At 34.8% G+C, this 20,908-nt stretch overlaps 1 protein-coding gene across 5 annotated transcripts in view; it reads left to right on the top strand.

The window, feature by feature from the left end:
* Window positions 1-14,196, top strand: part of PRPF40A (pre-mRNA processing factor 40 homolog A) — a 53,694-nt gene extending 39,498 nt beyond the window's left edge. For 3 of the 5 annotated variants that reach the window (XM_082840739.1, XM_082840737.1, XM_082840735.1), the window contains 13 exons: window positions 966-1,074; window positions 1,936-2,086; window positions 3,064-3,197; window positions 7,814-7,928; window positions 8,086-8,189; window positions 8,322-8,438; window positions 8,762-8,899; window positions 9,111-9,206; window positions 11,531-11,617; window positions 11,704-11,800; window positions 11,884-11,945; window positions 12,590-12,721; window positions 14,089-14,196. In XM_082840739.1, coding sequence (XP_082696865.1) covers window positions 966-1,074; window positions 1,936-2,086; window positions 3,064-3,197; window positions 7,814-7,928; window positions 8,086-8,189; window positions 8,322-8,438; window positions 8,762-8,899; window positions 9,111-9,206; window positions 11,531-11,617; window positions 11,704-11,800; window positions 11,884-11,945; window positions 12,590-12,721; window positions 14,089-14,181 — 1,435 coding nt within the window. In that variant the 3' untranslated portion in view covers window positions 14,182-14,196. The remainder of the gene's footprint in view (window positions 1-965; window positions 1,075-1,935; window positions 2,087-3,063; window positions 3,198-7,813; window positions 7,929-8,085; window positions 8,190-8,321; window positions 8,439-8,761; window positions 8,900-9,110; window positions 9,207-11,530; window positions 11,618-11,703; window positions 11,801-11,883; window positions 11,946-12,589; window positions 12,722-14,088) is intronic. The other 2 variants (XM_082840738.1, XM_082840736.1) reach the window with 1 other exon arrangement.
* Window positions 14,197-20,908: the final 6,712 nt, after the last annotated feature.

Raw genomic sequence — 20,908 nt, 5'->3', positions numbered from 1 at the left:
TTCATTAAAGCTAAATGATTGTGAATGTGACAGTTTCATAAGGTAAAAGATAAATCAGTAGTTAAATGTGGAATTCATAGACTTACTGAGTTTTTAATTAGGGACTGCAATAAAAAAGGGAGAAAGACTTTATTTCATAATGAAAGCTTGACTCCTTTCTCCTTAATATAAGAATTCAAGATGCAAGTTGGGGGAGAGATAGGGGAATATATGTTTATGTATAGCTGACTCACTTTGTTTTACAGCAGAAACTAATACATCATTGTAAAGCAATTATACTCCAAAACAGATGTTTAAAAAAAAAAAAAGAATTCAGATTTTTTTGTATTTGTGGAATAGAAATAGGCTATTTTCATTATGTATATAGCATTTTTGAAAATTTACATTTATATAGCATTCTTCTTTTTGGAGTGCTTTTGTTATTTAAAATTGTGAGTAATTCATTATTAACATCTTTGCAATAAGCTGTTACGTTCATTTTCCCTATGTGTTTTCTTATTTTCCTCACTTTTCCAGAAAAGCCTTAGTGAAGAACTCTTCCATTTCTTTCAATAGTCCTATTTTATCTGTTAACTAAATTTCTTACAGTTATTGAAGTCTGTAATTTAGTTCCATGGGCAGTTTGTCGCTACCCTGAGAAGTACAGGTAGTCTTAACTACAAAACATTGCTCAATTGGAATTATCTCCTCTATCTCTAAAGGAGAAAACAAGGCCTAAGCTGTTTTGTTCTTTTTCTTAATTATCCAAAAGTTTTCTTTTTTTTTTTGAACCAGTGAAACCACATCTTGTTTATTTGAAACAAAATCAACAAAATTTATACAAAAGTTTTCTTTTATAATACAATCATGAACTTAAGAGTGGAAAAGAGTGTTCATTTGGTGGTATTAAATTTAGAATAAAATTAAAATGGTTTAAAATTTTTATGGTATAGTATAGAGTAACATTTAATCTTTTTAACAAACAGAAAAGCAGAGCAAATGTTTGGAGAGATGGAAGTCTGGAATGCAATATCAGAACGTGATCGTCTTGAAATCTATGAAGATGTTTTATTCTTTCTTTCAAAAAAAGAAAAGGTATTATTCACTCTTACTGGTGTTTATTGATAAAACAAGATTTTCTTCATCCTGTTTAGGAGTTACTTTATAACATGTTCATTTTTGTTGGTTTATTTAGTTTATATGGTGCAACAGATCTATTTATTAGAAGTTACATTTAAAAATAGCTCCTATAATAATAAGTACTGATGTGAACATAGTAGGTAGAGATTTGTGCAGCTGATACTTAGGTTGTCATTAATTCGCTGTCTTATGCCCACTTTGAAAAATACTTATTTTTAGCTTGTTGGTTTGAAAAAATGCTCAGTGTTTTTGCTTATACGGCATTTATTTATGATTATTTTACAAGAACAGCAGTAATGTGTAATTATTACCATTAAAATGTATTTGTAGGATAGTGTTTTAAAACACTAAAATACTATGCTACAAATACATTTAGTTTTGCTCATGTCTGTTTTGTTATGCACTAAGTTGTATGCTGTCCAATCTTCCAAGAGACTTACAGAAATGTAAGTAGTATTGACAAAAATTTGAACATAGCTGAAAGTGGTTGAACACATTATCATTTACCTGTTGTGTGATTTGTAACTTTCGTTTGGACAGTGTCTACAATGCATAGTTGTGGGAGGAGAGATTTTGCAAGGGGGTGAGGGAGGTGGGATTCCAGCTTTAGACGAGAGGTTAAAAAAAAATTTTGAAGGTAAGAGCCAAGCAGTTAGGCAAGAGCACTGGAAAGGTAAAGAGTGTTGATATTTAAAGTAAATGGGTAACATTTGAAATTTGGACATCAGTTAGAATGTGAAGAAACCTTCACTAATTACAGTTTATATGTCATACTTTATTTGAAATTCAAAACATATATTCATATTTTTGATTTAGGAGCAAGCAAAGCAGTTGCGAAAGAGAAATTGGGAAGCCTTAAAAAACATACTTGACAACATGGCTAACGTGACATTTTCTACTACTTGGTCTGAAGCCCAGCAGTATCTGATGGATAATCCAACTTTTGCAGAAGATGAAGAATTACAGAGTAAGAATGATGACTAAGTGGAAGGAACAGTTTTTTAAAAGTTGTCCAGCAGCGAAGAATGGTCACTTTTTTTATGCAATCACTAACTGAATTTTACATAATTGTTTGTCCATCCCTGAAAAGCTGTTTTGTTTGTTTCCAAATAGGATATTTCTTTCTAATTGAGTTTTGTGATTCAGGACAAAATATTTCCCCCAAAATCTGAAGTTAGCTTTATCAGGTATTCTTCAAATGTTTATTAGGTAAAGCCTGAAATTGTCCCTTGCCATTTATATGTGACTTAGTGGGAACCAAATTAATAACCACATTTTACTCGTGCTGTCCTCTCGAGGTAATGACTTTAGAGATTTGCTTGCAAAAGGCAAAAAATGGATTAGCATTACTTTACAGTAAGCTTCCCCAAGTTGTCTTTTTCTGATCTACCTAGTTGCTTTTTAAATTACAGCTTTCTTGATTATCCTTTTGAATACCATACTTCAGTAAGTTTGAGGGAGGGCCTAGAATTCTGTACTTTGAAAAACTCCTTGGGTAATTCTGATATTGCTGACAAATTTATCACAGCAGTTTTATTTTCGTTTTATTACTTGTGTCATATGTGTTTTCTCTGTTTCATCCTCGGATTCGGGGGCTATGATTTAATGAGGTCTTTTTGAAATTTTTCATATGGGAATTCCCTGGCGGTCCAGTGGTTAGGACTCCGCACTTCCACTGCAGGGGGCGCAACAGGTTTGATCCCTGGATCGGGGAACTGAGATCCCACAAGCCGCACACCGTGGCCCCAAAAAAAAAAAAAAAAGTTATAAATAAATTTTCCTTGAACACTTCCTATTTAGATAATTAGAAGTCATATTTGAGTTTAAATATAAATATTTTGGTAAAACGAATTTGAACTTTGTAGGGAGTTAATGCAAATAAGTAAACTGCTTTCTTTACTGATATTTGACGTTTTAATTTTTTTTAACCGAAAAAAATTCTAGACATGGATAAAGAAGATGCGTTAATTTGCTTTGAAGAACACATTCGGGCTTTAGAAAAGGAAGAAGAAGAAGAAAAACAGAAGAGTTTGCTTCGGGAAAGGCGACGACAGCGTAAAAACAGAGAATCTTTTCAGGTAATTTTAAAAGCTCTGTTTTCTAGCTTAATTGTATAATATGGTTAAAGACCTGTAATAGTGATGTAAACAATTTTGAGAATCTTGATCTCAGATCATTAACTTGGGCTTTTGCAGAGGATCCATACAAATTTAACTCTTAAGTTCTATATTTAGTTATGAATCCACTTAAGGAGAGTAGCTATTTCAGGCTAGGGGAACATGGAAGGCTATAGCAGATTTGGTATTTAAAGTGAGCACTGATAGATAAGGTTTCACTTGGGAAAGAGGAATAGATATCATGAGGGGGGACTGAAAATAAAATATGTGTGATGAGTTATTAGTACTAATTGATTTTTAGGTTCTAGAGAATGGTTTTGAGGATGGGCCATAATTTTTAAACACTATACAGAGGAGCTAAAATTACATGTTCTTTATATAGGCCAGTGGCTTATTTTGACCTCCAAGTATCACTTTTAGTCTCTCAGTAATGGAGCCTATCACAGAGCAATGAATTTTTACATTTTATATTTCACCAAATTTCCATTTCAATAATAATTATAATAGCAGTTAGCATTATTGCTTATTGCTGTGCATTTAAAATTTATAACCTCTTTTTATGATAGCCTTATTTTATGATAGTAGGTACTATTTTTGTTATGTCCATTTATATAGGTAAGGAAATGGGCTTAGAGAGATGAAGTGACTTGCCCAAATTCAGCTACTGAGTAGTGGAGCCAGACTTTGAATCTATGCTCTGTTTTAATTACTGGGTCTCTTTCATTAAACACTGTATTAGGGTAAGTGCTAAGTTACAGTGACTTAAATAAGAGGTTTTATTTCTTGAAAGAACAGTTGTTTTGGTTTAGGGTAGAGCACATTGTCATCTCCTAAGGCAGTGGTTCTCAAAACTTAGCATGTATCAGAATCACTTAGAGGGCTTTTAGAAAACTCCCCATGGTGCCAAAGATCATTAATCATCTTAAATGCCATAGCCAATAGCATTATTGCAGTCTTCATTCCATAAAAACGTAACATTTACTACTCTCTGTGGTTTCCTCTTAGTGGTTTCCCAAAGGATCATTCGGAGTATTGTTAAAACCAGGGACTGTTGAGCCTCACCCCCAGAATTTGATTCAGTAGGTCTCTTTTAAGTTTTGAATATACGTTTTAAAGGAGGTATAGTAGCAGAGGAAAATTACTGAGCTGAATATCTGAAGCAAAACATGCTAATACCAGTTATATCAATAGTAATCAGAAACGATGCCAGACACATAAAAGCCATATTTTAGGCTTAGCAAAAGATGCTTGTGGCCTTTATATTAGGATTTTTATATTAGGACCCACGTTCTCCAGTTTCAGTATTGACATTGTACTTTCTCTTATATTTTCTGTGACCCAGATTTCCTTATTTTTGTTATATTTTACCTTATAGTTCTCCTTATTTTAAACCATTGCAAAAGCTTCATAAGAGATATTAAAGCTAAGTGGTTGCAGAAGAGTATAATCAACCTCGTGAAAATCTGTTCTCCCCTTCCTAGGCACATGGCTCCTTAGTTAAAATCTAAGTTTTCTAGCCTCGTTTATAGCTACTTGTGGTAACGTGACTGAATTTTCAGCTGAATGTGAAGGAGACGAGTAGACTCCAGCATCATTTTTTAATTAATTAATTTTTTAAAATTTTTGGCTGCATTGGGTCTTTGTTGCTGTGCGCAGGCTTTCTCTAGTTGCGACAAGTGGGGGCTACTCTTCGTTGCGGTGCACGGGCTTCTTATTGCGGTGGCTTCTCTTGTCGCGGAGCACGGGCTCTAGGCGCGTGGGCTTCAGTAGTTGTGGCACGTGGGCTCAGTAGTTGTGGTGCACGGGCTTAGTTGCTCCGCGGCATGTGGGGTCTTCCCAGACCAGGGCTTGAACCCGTGTACCCTGCATTGGCAGGCGGATTCTTAACCACTGGACCACCAGGGATGTCCCACATCATTGGTTTTTAAAAGAACTACCATTTCAACTTCTTCCAAGCTGAAATGTGGTCATGGGGATAACATACCCTAATCATGCAGAGAAAGCTAATGGCCTCGGGCAGTTCTCTAAGTATGGGCCAGCATGTCACTGTCTCTTGGAAACTTATTAGAAAGGCAAACTCTTAGAACCCCACTGAGACCTAATGAATCAAATTGGGATGGGGAGGGGGACTACAATCTGTGGTTTTGTTTTTACCATTTCTTCACATGATTCATTGAGATACCACCTAAGGTAATTTACCAAAAGTGGCAAATGTTGAGATTCTTTATGAAATAAGACTGAAAGAACTATAGTTAGATGTGACATTTAAGGTCAGTGACTGTCGACATCTAGGGGAAGTTAAAGAGTTGCCAAATAGTTTAAAGGTAAATAGAGGCAAAATCAGACCTTTCTCTGATGTTTTGATAAGACAGTTCAAGAGTACTTTCAGGGTTAAGAGTGTGGCTTTTCTTTGGTAAGGGAGAACTAGTCAAGAGGGAGAGAATGGGGCTTCCCTGGTGGCGCAGTGGTTGAGAGTCCGCCTGCAGATGCAGGGGACACGGGATCGTGCCCCAGTCCGGGAAGATCCCACATGCTGTGGAGCGGCTGGGCCTGTGAGCCATGGCCGCTGAGCCTGCACGTCCGGAGCCTGTGCTCCGCAACGGGAGAGGCCACAACAGTGAGAGGCCCGCGTACCGCAAAAAAAAAAAAAAAAAAGGGAGAGGATGAAGAAAGAATTGAAGGATAGGGGTATTCTGTTATTAAATAAAATCTGTGAAGGTTTATTCAAGCATATGTGAGTAGTTACATTATGAACCTTATATGAGGAGACAAAAAGAAGGAAGATGAGGGAAAAGACATATTATTGAGTTGGCCTGAGGCAGTGAGTGGTGTTCAACTAGTGCTTTTGTTGATGGTCATGATTTGGGGAGAAGTTGCTACTAGCATCTAGTTGGGTAGAGACCAGAGGTATTGCTGAACATCATCCAATGTACAGGACCAACCGCCGCCCCCCCCACAAACAAAACAAAAAAGTTTACGAGCTCCAAGATGTCATTAGTGCCAACGTTGGGAACCTTCTCCTCTAAGGGAAGGAGAAATAACCAGCCTCAGCCATCTTTGAAGCAACTTGGTTTCCATCTTCTCCTCCCCTTCCCAAGGTGGGGTTAGTAAATAAAAGAGAGAAAGAGCCATACAGTTTTAGCATAATGGTTTTCAAACCTGAATTCACATAAAACTTACCTGGTGAGTTTTAAGAAATAAATTACCAATATCTTTATTTTAATTCATATTTTCTTTAAAAAAATCTCAGGTGATTTCTAATTTTCATTCAAGTTAGGAGATTCACTACTGAAATGGATTCAGTGTCGAAATTCTATGACTTTATCAGCAACCTAGAAGTGAAACAAATACTAGCAAAGCAGGTATGATGAAGTAGATTTTAAGATCCTAGAGAGCATCATTGAAGATGGTTTCTAGGCTGTTTTAGGGACTCAAAAGGGAGTAGGTGAAGAACCTTGGTTATCACACAGCAGGGGTGGGTTGAGCTCCCATTTATGTTGAAGGGTAAGGACGAAAGGATAGAAATTAAGTTTGAGGAAAAAATTTTGGAAATAGAGACTGAATTGACATGCTTATTCCTATTTGGAGAGAAGTGGTATTATACATGTCTGGTGTCATTCAGGACAGTGCTACCCAATAAAAATTTGTATGCCACATACATGATTTTAATTTCTTACTAATTTTAGTAACCTTTTATTTCACCCAATATATCTAAAATATTGTCTTTTAACATGCAACCAATATATTTTTATTTATTTATTTTGGTAATAAACCTTCAAAATCATTGTGTGTTATATACTGCTGGAGTTGAACAGTGCAGGTATAAGAATTTTAGGAGTAGAATTTGGCCCCTAATTTAGGGACATTTATAGAATTAAAACTCCCTAAGGATTTCAGGATATAGGAAATGTGGAAATTGCTGAGTACTAAAGTCCCACTATGTTGCCCTGAAAGTTGGCAAATAGTAAAAAAAAAGGATAAAGTGAGCATATAAAAATTTAAGTTGTAACAGTAATATGGAAGAAAGGAAATAGGTTTTAAAATCAGACATGGGGGTTGAGTCCTAGTTCCCCACACTATATGTGTGTTGCTTTAGTAAAATTGTATATCTTCCTCTTAGAAAAGAAAATTAAATTAAAAAATCCTCAGAACACATTAGGCGTTATGTTTAAAAACAAAAAGTATATTTTGCAGTAAATGTGCATGCACATTCTTTAGCCTCATCATTTGAGATAACATCCAGTGTTTTGACTTTATTTGTATATATTATTTGCAAACTGGAAATGATGATCTATCTTAAGGGACAGTAAACTGAAGCCTGGAAAGGTAATGTAGCTTTTCAACAGTCCTTTTCTCTGAAGTCCAAAATAGTTTTTTGCCTAAAAGCTGATTTTACTTTCATCAAAGAGCAAATATGCTTTGCACCTAAACATATTTGTGATAACATTGGCAGAAGAGTTTTAAATATAGCTGTTTTTAACATGTATCTTCGTTCATGTTATACCAATATTTCTAAAGTCCTTAAAGATGGCTTTTCAATATATAATGGGTTCGTTGTTGTTCTCCCCTTCCCCCAGATATTTTTAGATGAACTGCATGAACATGGACAACTGCATTCTATGTCATCTTGGATGGAATTGTATCCAACAATTAGTTCTGACATTAGATTCACTAATATGCTTGGTCAGCCGGGTGAGATTCTTCTCTTTCCTAATTTGTAGTTATGATAGTTGGAATGGGCCAGAGGGAAAGATGGTTGTGTTGGGGCATGGGGGGGTGCTTTCTTTTGTTTTATAAACAAAAAAGTAATTGCAGCTCTTTGATTAGAGCTAGCTTTTGACTTCTTTAGTTTTTTCATTAGGATCAACTGCACTTGACCTTTTCAAGTTTTATGTTGAGGATCTTAAAGCACGTTATCATGATGAGAAGAAGATAATAAAAGACATTCTAAAGGTAAATAGTATATACTTGGTATTATTAACTAGTATACTTGCTGTTAACTGTTAATCCGTGCCATATATTTTAAAGTGATACTGTGTTCCTTTGATTAGTGTTATTAATATTAACAAGATTTCTGTTTTTTAGGATAAAGGATTTGTAGTTGAAGTAAATACTACTTTTGAAGACTTTGTGGCAATAATCAGTTCGACTAAAAGATCAACCACATTAGATGCAGGAAATATTAAGTTGGCTTTCAATAGTGTAAGTTATCATCTTTACTGTTATGAACAACTAGATTAGTAGTATAGTTTTTAATACATTTGGCCAAAAATACTTAAGTTGTATGTAAGCTACTGAAATAAGGGAATAGGAATAGTATTTTACAGAGTAGTGGACACTCTTCCAGGGTGAGGTAACAGAATATAATGTACTTAGATGATGGCTGATGGTAAGCTTCCTTTCCTAAAAATAATTGGCTCTCTAACTTATAGATGATAGAATACTTAAATTAATTATAATGAATTATTTCAGTTAACACAGATTATATTATACTATTATAACTGATTAAATATGTTTTCTAAAAGTTACTAGAAAAGGCAGAAGCCCGTGAACGCGAAAGAGAAAAAGAGGAGGCTCGGAAGATGAAACGAAAAGAATCTGCATTTAAGAGTATGTTGAAACAAGCTACTCCTCCAATAGAATTGGATGCTGTCTGGGAAGATGTATGTATACTTGTAAATTTTTTCCTTTACAACTGAAGATAAAAATTTTTTAATTCTTTCTCATAGCCACAGAGATAACTAGAGGAAAGGAAATAAACACTTTGAGGGGGCTGGGCTGTCACAGTTTTCACTTGCTGCTATGATTCCTTTTAGTCATATTGGTATACTCTTCTCAGTATTCATATATTGATTCCATATCTGAATTTTTCAGATCCGGGAGAGATTTGTAAAAGAGCCAGCATTTGAGGATATAACTCTAGAGTCTGAAAGAAAACGAATATTTAAAGATTTTATGCATGTGCTTGAGGTAATTTTAGTTTTATCGTAAGTGGCTGAAATATTACAAAATACATTAAAATTTTTTAAAAATTGAAGAATTTAGAATGATCAAAGTACGTTTTTTAAATTATACTTTTAAGTAATTTTATACAAATGTACTTACTACCTGGGATGATTAGGGAATGGTTTATTCTATAAAAATTGCTTTTAATTGAAACAAACTAAGCTTGCATGGGAATTTAAAGATCTGTTTAGTGGACACTTTTCATATTTGTTTCATACTTATACAGTGTTACAGAAATTGATCAATTTAGCAGTCAAATGGGGTGACTTAGTAAACCTAAAAAGAAATCAGAATCTTGTAAAACAGATAGAAAACAGCTTTTAAGCACATTTCAGATATTATACTACATTAGATGTGTTGGAAGCGCAGAGATGTTCTGAAAAATAATGGAATAAGGTAGTAAGTTTTTGTTAAAATAATAAGTAATGATAAAATTGCAGTTATTCCACTAGCTGAATTAAGGGTATTTTGATGAAGATTTCAGATGGGCACTTGGAGATAGTAAATATGCTAAATTGACCAATAATTTTTGAATAGTAGTATTTGCTGCCTATATGGGCCAGGCACTGTTCTAATTGTTTTACAGATATTTCATATATGAGCTTAATCCTCATAACAACCCTATGAAGTTACAGATGAGCAAAATTGAGGCAAAGAGAAAAAGTAATTTGCATGGAAGGGATTCCAACATAGGCTTTTGATTCCAGGGCCAGTGCTTTTAACAAATAAGCTGTGCTATCAGTTATAGACAAACCAATACGTTACAGCAAGCCAACGTTAGCACATACTTAATATTATAGTGCTGCCGGTGGTCATTGGGCATAGCAGGTCACTTAATTGACTGTTGACTGTTGCATTGGATTTGTTCTTGATGAATATCATTGTTGACAACAGTTTGCTCTGTTAACATGTCGCACATGTACCATATATTGTTTCCCAGCTGCCTCTAGATTTAGTGCTGTTGACCTATAGATCTTTTCTACTCAAAGTGTTTCAGACCAGCAGCATCTGTTTTACCTGGAAACTTGTTAGAAATACAGAACCTCAGGCCCCATCGGCAGAAATCCTGTATCAGAATTACCATTTTAACAAGATTCTCGAGCACTAGAATGTACATTTAATTTTGATAAGCTCTGCTCTAGGTAGTGTCTTAACATTTTCCCCCAATTCAGGAATCTCCAACAAGATTCTTTCATGATCTGTGCTGGGGGGTATTAGTGGTGAGGTCATAAATGGAGCAAAATGATGGCAGCATAGGGAAAAGCTGAACATATCAGAATAGGACTTGGACCCCAATAATGTGGGCCTTGAAGTAGAAAAGGAAGAAGAGTTAACATTCAGTGACATAAAGAAAGAATGAGGACTGCCCTCGTGGTCCAATGGTTAAGGCTCTGCACTTCCACTGCAGGGGACGCCAGTTTGATCCTTGGTCAGGGAACAATTAATCAGTCAATCGAGAGAGAGAGAGAGAGAGAGAGAGAGAGAGAAACAGAGAGAGACAGAGAGAAACAGAGAGACAGAGAGAGAGAGAGAGAGAAACAGAGAGAGACAGAGACAGAGAGAGACAGAGACAGAATCCCTGAACCAGATTTTCTGTTTCCACTTACTCGTAAACTGAAGCAGAATTTATTTTCAAAGGCTTAGATATGTTTGGGGGCAAGGAGTTTTTACTGCAGCGTTTTTCCTTCCCTACTAGCCTCATAATTATTTTAGTGACAGAGTTAATCCACAGAGACAACATTTCCTTTTCTGATTTCATGTGTAGTTAGATTGCCTTTGGATATCTTAAGCTTGGCTAGGAAGGGAATGCTCCTTGGGTGAAAAGAGCTGATTTTGCATTTAATTTCTGAGACCAACCTCCTTTATGGATGATTGTGAGGTAGTTCTTTATTTCAGTGCTGAGCCACGTTCATCAGAAAAGCCACGTATGAATAACATTTTGTTGTTTTTGAAAGTAGTGTAACTATTCTGCAGATTATACCTTTATGGAGGGTATCAATTGTCCCTACTGTACCCACACCATTCTCATTGCTAAAAAATAGTATTTTATTAATACTTTTGAACGTTGTATTTAGATGTCCAAATGAGTGGGTATAGGATAGTTAAAATGTTCTCTTCTGTTCCTTGTTAAGTAACTCTTTGCACCATTTCAAGGGGGGAGTACATCCTAAATACGCAAAATGAATGCAGTTTTACTCTAAGAACCTATTTGTAAAGCTTTTAAAAATTCTCCATGATGTACTGTCTAAAGTGTGAACTTCTGAAATTTTTTTCTTTTGCCCCTGTAGCATGAATGTCAACATCATCATTCAAAGAATAAGAAACACTCTAAGAAATCTAAAAAACATCACAGGAAACGCTCCCGCTCTCGATCAGTAAGGAAGTTTATTAAAAATGGCACCATAAGTGTATTGAAATATTTGTTAGCAGCATTATGAATGAAATTATTTGTATTGTGTAGGGATCAGATTCAGATGATGATGACAGCCATTCAAAGAAAAAAAGACAGCGATCAGAGTCTCGTTCTGCTTCAGAACATTCTTCTAGTGCTGAATCTGGTAAACATATCTTTTAACTTGATTAAAATCATTGACACTTGGATGTCCTCAAATTCTGACACTTTTCTTTTTGTGCTGCTTAGAGAGAAGTTATAAGAAATCAAAAAAACATAAGAAGAAAAGCAAGAAGAGAAGACATAAATCTGTAAGCAAACTCTTAATTTTTACACTGTACCTAGGCTTTTGCCCTTCACTTTCTCAGTGGCAGTAGAAATTTCTGTCTAGTCCGATGCAGTCAACAGAGTTTAGGTATGTACCTAAACTCAAGAGTTTCATAGTTGTTGTTCACCTTAATCTTTCATTAAAATCTTTTGGTGAACTTTGAAAAAAAAATAACACAGTGTTAAGACTCCCACTCTGGTTTTTTATAGTAATCTTACAGAAAGACCCAAGGGTGTGTGATTGTATATATATATATATTGAGCTGTTGTTGAGAACCACAAGTTTAAATGTTTAAACTTTTTCCTTTACCTTCAGCTCTTAATCTTAGGTACACATCAAGATACACCTAATCTTAGTGATGAAGGCACACTTAATTTAGTGACGCTCTTTTAGTGGTATTTTACCCTATCAGAATGTCATCTTTCCCATAGGAAAGACCAACTTCATCTCATGAATCTTGGGAATGTTTTAAATTCCTTGAGGTTATCGATTCAGATTCCACCACTCTAGGAACACATACATACTCTGTTATATGTGGGTGTTCTTAAATATTACCTATATAGGGACTTTTTTCTAATGGAATGGTTTCTTTATCAAAATGCTGACATTGTTTTTTTATTTACACAGGACTCTCCAGAGTCAGATGCTGAACGGGAGAAGGATAAAAAAGAAAAAGACCGGGAAAGCGAAAAAGACAGAACTAGACAAAGATCAGAGTCAAAACACAAATCACCTAAGAAAAAGACTGGAAAGGATTCTGTAAGTATTTAGAATTCTTTCATCTCTGCATTTTCATAGTACAAAAATGTCAGCTACTTTTCACACACAGTTTTCTAACGTATATGATCATGAATGACCCAAGTTAAGCATCCTAAATTTTATATTCCTTAAAAAAATAACATAGCATTCTCTAACAGTTGTTTAACCCACTAAGAAAGGATATATTCTTCTGCTTTGTACATTCTCACAAAGAAATACCAATGGACATTGTCTACCTAATTTTAGAATATAAACTTTAAGAGATTCAAATCAGGTTTTCCCTCCACCATATCCACAGTTGTCATTGTCACTAAATCCAGTTTCAAAAGGTAGCTTTCCAGCAGCTTTTAATCATTGGGAGGGAAGAGTTGAGGGCAAGTAGATAGGAGGATACAATAAGCCAGATCTAATGTTTTATTATCAAATTACATAATTAGTTTTCAGTTTCCCCTGTATGTGTGTTTGTGTATGTATGCCAGAGCACAGTAACACAAGCCTTCTTCACCTTGCCGTTCGTTCCACAAATGCTGTGGGCTTAGCAAGTATAATGCCTGTGAGTTACCAATTGAGAGTTTAAATTGTGTAGGTAAGCCCTGGTCTCCCTCTGGATATTCTCATTCAGTGGGAATAGGGTGGAGGGTTTTTTTTGTTCTTGTTTTGTTTTTAAACCTGCACTGGTGAGTCTGATGCACATCCTTGGTGAGGAATGATGATTTCCTCTATACTTACTTAGCAACTTAATAGTTTCTTCTTCACAGTAGGTTAAATGAAATCCCTGAAGGGGGAAGGAAGATAGGTGAAAGATCTACTTTTGAAAAGTTGCTTCTCACAGTTGTTTTGGTTTTTTTGTCTGTTTTAAATTTTTTCCAGCCAAACTATTGTCCTCATAAATCTGGAATGTTTCTTTATCTGGGCGCAATAGCATGCTTAAAGCTTGATACTTTTATGTAATATAAAACACTTATAGGACAACCTAGAATCGGAAAAAATAGCAAGGAATATAATACTTAGGAAATGAACACCCAGCTTCCATTAAATGGAAACAAGATGTTTCATATTCAGTTGTATTAAGAGGCAGAAAAACTGGTACTTACTATTCCCCCGATCTACATATTAATGTAAACTGAAAGTAAACACCATATAAAAGTCTCATTCTAAGTTAAGTGTCTCCCCTAATGTAACCAAGGAGTACTTAGTTAACAACCCATTGGTAGGCTTTTAGGAAAGAGATCAGTCTTCATACCCTATGATGCATTTGTTTTTGTGGAAAAGAATCCACATAGATGTGGATTCTTTTTTCAAAGGTTCATTACTACTTAACCTTTTGAGTCCTGACACAAATATAATTGTATTCGTTGTCTTTTCAGGGTAATTGGGATACTTCTGGCAGTGAACTGAGTGAAGGGGAATTGGAAAAGCGTAGAAGGACCCTTTTGGAGCAACTGGATGATGATCAATAAATTATACCAAATATGTTTACAGTATGATTTAAAGTCTAATTCAGACCAGGGATTCTATTTTAAGTTCAATTGAAATAACACTGGGTTTTAATTATATCACAGGAAAAAAAAGTGCATTTAAGTATTGTTATTGTGAACTTTATAAAAAGCAAAGGAAATTGAAAATAACTTTTGATTCTGTATCAAGAATCATATTTTCATACAGTCATAACTGTCTTTCTGTGACCCTTTCATAGGGCACTGCAGAATGGATTAAAGGTGGCAATTTACTGATAACTGCAGGTGTCTCTACTTTGTTCTAAAGTCTAAGTCATGAGGTGATTTGATTTACTTTATAGAAGTTGGATTTTGAAGATATAATGAAAATTTTTTAATATCTAGTAGTACAAAAAAAGCACCAGCAACTGATAAAACTGCTTTTTTGTGCACTATCCAACTGGTTGAAGCCGATATGATCTTTTAAGGTGAACTCAGACATAGGTGTTCTTAATGGAAACCTGGTAGACCCTTAACTATAGTGGTGCTATTGAGCACTACTATAATAAAGCCACCATTATTTTTTATGAAACATCTAAATACATTTTAAAAAGGCTATTGTGAGGGCATTATTTTGAGGTGATGTTTAAAAAGTTAACATCAAATCAAATTGTAAATTAGCTTAAATATATTGCCTTAAGGACCTACTAAAGAATGTGCCACCAAACTTTAAGTGATGGTTGCAATATCCTTGTCTAAAACAAATCAATGTTGACTTAAACGATTTCTTTAACAGTTGTCTTTATTTTTTTTTTTTTTAAATCCGATCTTTCTCTTGCTTTTTTTCATTGAGGAAGTCTTTTACCTTCCCTCCTCACTGAGAAGTACTGACTTCGTGGTACACATTCTAAAGCATTTCTGATTTGAATATTTTTGTACATTTTTATCAATTATTAAATCTTCTCTTCTAGTGTGTACTAGTATTTATTTCTACTTAAACTGCTCAGCTGTAAAAAATTGTATGATCCTTTAAGGGTTAAGATACTAAAATCCCTGAAATTTTGCTTTAGCTAACCCACACAGCTAAGTTACTTTCCTTTTTTAATATTTAAGAATATTATAAATCAGTGCATTTGAGACCCCTGTATTTGTTTTTGATCTGTGAATTTCCTACAGAATACTCTAAGAAAGGCAATGGTTTGAAGTTTAGAATACTCTTTACATGCTAACTTTTGAAGGTTGGTAATGTAATTTATACTATTTTCCTTCAGTGCAGGAGATTTTTTTAAGTAAATAAGTAAATTATAGCACATAGTCTTTGGTATTATCTTAGGTATTTTTTTATTTTGGACACTTTGGGCAATCCTGTTTCAGGTTGGGATTCAGAAGAACAAAAAGTTTATTTTTCCTTCACCATCCTAATTTGAAAGTGGGACTGACCAGGATGACTCTTTTTCCATCCCTGCCCGCTTTGTTTCAATTAATCTAGCATCCACTATTGAAAGGCTCAAGGCAGGTTGGTGGGCGGGGCAGGGAGGGGGCCCTGAACTTTTCTCGCTGCCAAGTCATTTTTCTGTTGTGAAATATGACATGACTTTGTAGAAAGTGAGAGTGACTATCTTTAGAAAATGTGAAGTAACCAATTGCTTGCTTGAGGTTAGTCTCCTATTGTATATTAGAACCAAAACATATAACAACAGCTTTGGCAGCAGGCAAGTTGCCTAGACTTAATTTTCAGAGGTCCCTTCGTAATGATAGTTAATATTGCTAATCATGTCAGACACTTGACATGGAAGTCAGAGTAAAATCTGCATATGATATTGGCAGAAATACTAGTGATGTTTCACAAGAGAATGTAGAATCTAAAACTTTTAATTACTTCCATGAATGATGATTTTTTTAAGTACAACTTTAAAGTTTTGATTTTTCTATTTAAATAAAAAGCTATTGATGTGGTTTAGCATGTCCTCAAATTAGATTTCTTATTTCTTATAGAGATACTGTCTTATCACAACCTCAGATCCCTACAAGACAATACAAATTCAAGTTTCCTTATAGTTAATCCATGAAAACTATTTGACCTAAAAGCAAAACTGATAAATTCTAACGCAAAATACAACATCCTTGTTATAAAACATGTAATTGAAGTGACTCTAATTCCTTAGTGATCCCATCAAATGATACTTAGTTGCCAGAAAGATACTATGGCCTGAAGGTACAGGCAATGGGAAGATTTTTTTAAAACAGTTGTGTGTGAATATTTTTAATCCATTTGATTAGGTTTCTAAATCTTCAGTCTGGTAAAAGTTGAAATGTCTTGGAATATTGGTTAGAGTTGAACAGATATGTTAAAAATGTGTTCAAATAGGAAAGTATTGTTTATATTCAGATAAGGGGAATTTCTGCTTTTCAGTTAAGCCTCAGACTTTCAGGTAAATGTTAAGGGCTTATCTTCCCTCACTATCAATCATTAATGTTAATGAACTCTTAGATTAAATTCACTAATACATTTAATAATATCATGCTTAATAGTCAAAATCCAGAACCTCAAATATTTGATGTTTTTATTCCTCCCAGTACATAATTCCTGTGTGGGAAAATTGAATTTGTATGAAAAGTTAATGAAGTATAAAGAACTCTTTGCACCTTTCCCAACTGTATTTAAACAACGTAATACTTCTAAATAAAAGCAATGGTCCCAACATTTTTTTTTTAACACAGTGACGGCATTTCATTATCATTACCCGAAGGAGCTTCAGCATATAGATTCATGGTTTTCAACAATAAAAATACTTTTATGCCTTGGGAGTAATACTTTTTATGCCCAGTAAATTTGAAAATGATCAAAGTATCACAGCTATTTCATCTTCTAATTTTTGCTAATTGGGCCCCATATTATCCAGCTATAAAATGAAAGGGATTGGCCTAGAGTAAAGCAGTCTTAATTCACAGCATTAAGACTGTAAAACTTCTTGAAATATCTGTGTACATTTTTCTGGAAGGATGGTCCATAGTTTTCATTCGGTTACCAAAGGGCCTGCATCTTGTGTTAAGAAGCATTTGCCTAGATGATCCTGGTTTTCTTCGCATGTTAATGGTCACCTGAGTGCTGACTAGGCAGCCACTTTTATTTTTGCATCCAGAAAGGGGTAGCTTCTTTATTTAAGGATTTTCATTTAAAACTTGGATACTAAAAAAAAAACAAAAAAAACTTGGATACTATTTAAGAGAGAGCTGTTTCTAATCAGAGTACCCAGGGAAGAGTAATGAATGCTTTTTTTAAGAGTTTATAGGGTATTTAAGTATATTATGTAATTTAAATGTAAATCACAAAGCCAAAGAACTAAATAAGCATTTCTGAAAGCAAAATGAGGCAAAGCACGTTAATTCCTTATACCTGAAGTCGGACTTTTTCTATTCCCTTGGGGATTTCTCTCAATACTAGGTAGAATTTTCTTTTACATTTTCTAGGACTCATTTTACATAAAGGAAAAACAAAACAACGTCATGAGTAATTTTCATGGAACTGTGTTCTAAATCTCATGCTATGGTTCTAGTAATGGCATATAGCAGTCTAATAAATTCTTACCTTCCTTGTTAATTTCTTACCTTGCTCTTAAGTTTTTCAATTGTTTTGATGTAAATGATGGTCAGATTCCTTGGGGGCAGGGATTTCTGTTTCACTCACTGTTTTATCCTGTGAGTTAGAACAGTGCCTGGTACATACATAGTAGGCATTTACTGAGTGAATGTAAAATCTTAGTTGACAGACGTACTCATCCAGCATCCATGGTACTCGTCATCTGTTAAAGGGCTTGAAAAAGCATCGTTGCAATAAACCATACTAAACCCCAAACTAACTGAAGTACACTAAAGATAAGTTCTAGTGACTGTACCTCAATCTTAACTGTTACTTCAGAAATGTCCAAAAGCTTGTTACGTGAAAACATGAAACTTTCACGTGGTTTTAAGTAGGAAAGGCAATCCCTTGTGATGATTTGAAACATACCTTCTTTCATATCATATTCATACTACGATTACCACAGTAGTAGTTTAAAAGTAGTAACTTTTGAGGAGCTAACATTTAGCTAGATAAGAGTTGATCTAAAGGCCCTAATGGACAAAAAAAATTCCTATTTTAACTTCTGAGAAGGGGTGAATAATGGTGACAGGGCATGCACTTCAGTGTTCTTGGAGCTAACTTACAGGTGAGGTGAGAAGTGAGCAGATTTTGCTCCAGTTACCCACACACTCCCCCCTAACCCTCCAAACATTACTTGGTTTCTCTCTACCTGGCTTAAGTTCCTTAACTGCAGATTTTCTGTGCTTTTTGAACTTGCTGTATAAAAACTGCTCTTACGATTCAATATGATCTCGTTCAAGGCCACCTCATTGTTAGTGACTGGTAATTGACTATTAATTTGATGGTAATTTGTCCTAGGTTTAAGGTTGATGTTTGCATTTCACGGGAACTGGCTAACCTCGCTCCAGTTTTCATTCAGACTATGAAAGTGGCTGCCTAATCTCACATCAGATTCAAACTAAGCCATTTCTTGATGCCCTTCTTTTATGCTGTTCTTTGGGGGTATCTAAATGTGGTATTCAGAAATATCTTTTTTTTTTTGGTCCTGCCTGCAAACTTTTTTGGTAGGTGTTGATCTCTTGCCTACCTCTACAACTAAACTGAAGACTTGTTCTGAAAGGTGAGTAATAGGGGGAGAACAAGGTTTCTACTTTGTGTTTATAATTACCAGATTTTCTCTTATGTTCATATATTGTTCTGATGTAAAGAACATCAATTACATAAAAGTAGACCTTTTGTAAATAAATATAATTTATTAGAAAAAAATGGCATCTCTTACTAAGTTGGATTTGTGTCAGCTTTTTCCTTTAAGCACTGTCATATGCAGCAGTTCTGTGCTGTATGATGATAGATGCCCACATTCTGTTTTCTCAGTGTAATATTTGCTTTTCTCTATAAAAAGATCAAAGAAAAGTCTGTCAACTTTCGTTCACACATTTGTTTCTTCAAGTTTTTTCTTAGAAATAGATGGGGTATTTTAGAAAAAATGGAAGATTACTCCTTTGGTATGAAGTGGGCTGATAGTATATTCACCTGTGCACACATTTCTGATAAAAACTATATTAGGGCTAAGAATTTCATAATCAAATTTAAAATTAATAGATGTGAATTATAAAGCTAATATTATGAAAGTATTACAGTGTAAAATTAGGTAATTCTACAAAATCCAATACCTTGAACCAACGAAGTCAGTGATACCAAGTTCCGTCATCTACTGAGCATTGTTGAGTCATCAGGGTCACCGGACATTCATTGCAGTGTCATTGCAGTGACTTTTAGTGGGTTAAGATTTATATTTTTAGTCACAAAGACTGGGAGAGGGAAACAAATGGGCTTAACTCTGAGTCATTAGGAAATATCTTTGAAAATGGGTGCTGGGCATTCCCTTACTCTCCAGTGGTTAGGACTCCATGCCTTTCACTGCAGGGTGCGTGGGTTCATAAAACAATCCCTGGGTGGGGAACTAAGATCCCACGAGCCACACGACGCAATCAAAAACATAAACGGGGGGTGCAACTGATAAAAGATGTCCAAACCCAACCGTATCCACTTCGTTTGACCTTTCTGTAGTTTGGAACATTCTGAATTTGTAGCATATTAAAGATCTTACTTCCTTTACCATGAGGCACTTCTGGTACAAAAAACAATTTTTGCAGTCTTACTAACTGCAAAATTTAACTTTTTTCCCTTCTTATAAAATAAAGCTTCAACTCCCCAAGGATATCACAAGGATATCCCCAAGGATATCACAATAAAGCGAATCACTGAAAATGTTTGGTTTTTTTGTGCATAAAAGTTATGTTTACACCGTACTGTAGTCTATAGTCTATTACATGTACAATAGCATGTCTAAAAAACAATTACATGCCTTAATTAAGGAATAATTTATTGCTTAAAAACACTAACCATCATCTAACACAGGGTTGCCACAAACCTTCAATTTATTAAAAATAAAAAATTATCTGCAAACACCATAAAACAAGGCATGCCTGTACATTGTGTAACTGTGGTGCAGTGGAAAGAGCACTGAATTGGGAACAAAGACCTAAATGCAACAGTACTTCCTTAAAAGACTGATTTACGCCCCTCTAAATAAGTTGTTTTTAACCACTTGGACAGTCTCCTAAAATAAATTATAAATTTCTTTGCTTCCCTAAAAAAAATACTAAATGAATATACTAAGAAGAATATACTAAACTTTTCTGATAACTTGGAGTTATTACAAATACCAGTATGTGTGTGCAGTGGATCACACGGCTTGTATTTACCTGGCCAACCAATGTGGTCAGATGCTTGGTACTTCTGTGCAGTCCACGTGTAGCCTGTGTATATATATGCAACATCCTCATTACAACAAATGTGGAGAGACGCAGTATCTCACCAAAAAAGAGTGCTATTTCTCTGGAAGTAATAAATTCATAACTAGGATTTTGGAGATACTAAATCTCAACACTAAAATACTCAACACTATCAAAATCTATTTGGTTCCTACATTCCATACAGCAAGTGATCCAGAGTTTGTAGGGGGAGGGGTTTTTCTTAAAATTTACCAAGTATATTTAGATTATGAATTCAAGCAGCAAGACATACCTGTTTGTTTCTAGAAGATAAGAGTGTACATAAAACCCCCTAAAATATAACATTGAAAGACTGCAGCATATTACAGGA

The sequence above is a fragment of the Leucopleurus acutus genome (genome assembly GCF_964270905.1).
Source record: "Leucopleurus acutus genome assembly, chromosome: 6".
Classification (NCBI taxonomy): domain Eukaryota; kingdom Metazoa; phylum Chordata; class Mammalia; order Artiodactyla; family Delphinidae; genus Leucopleurus; species Leucopleurus acutus.
The sequence above is the reverse complement of the archived record's forward strand: the minus strand, read 5'-3'. Positions and strand labels throughout refer to the sequence as shown.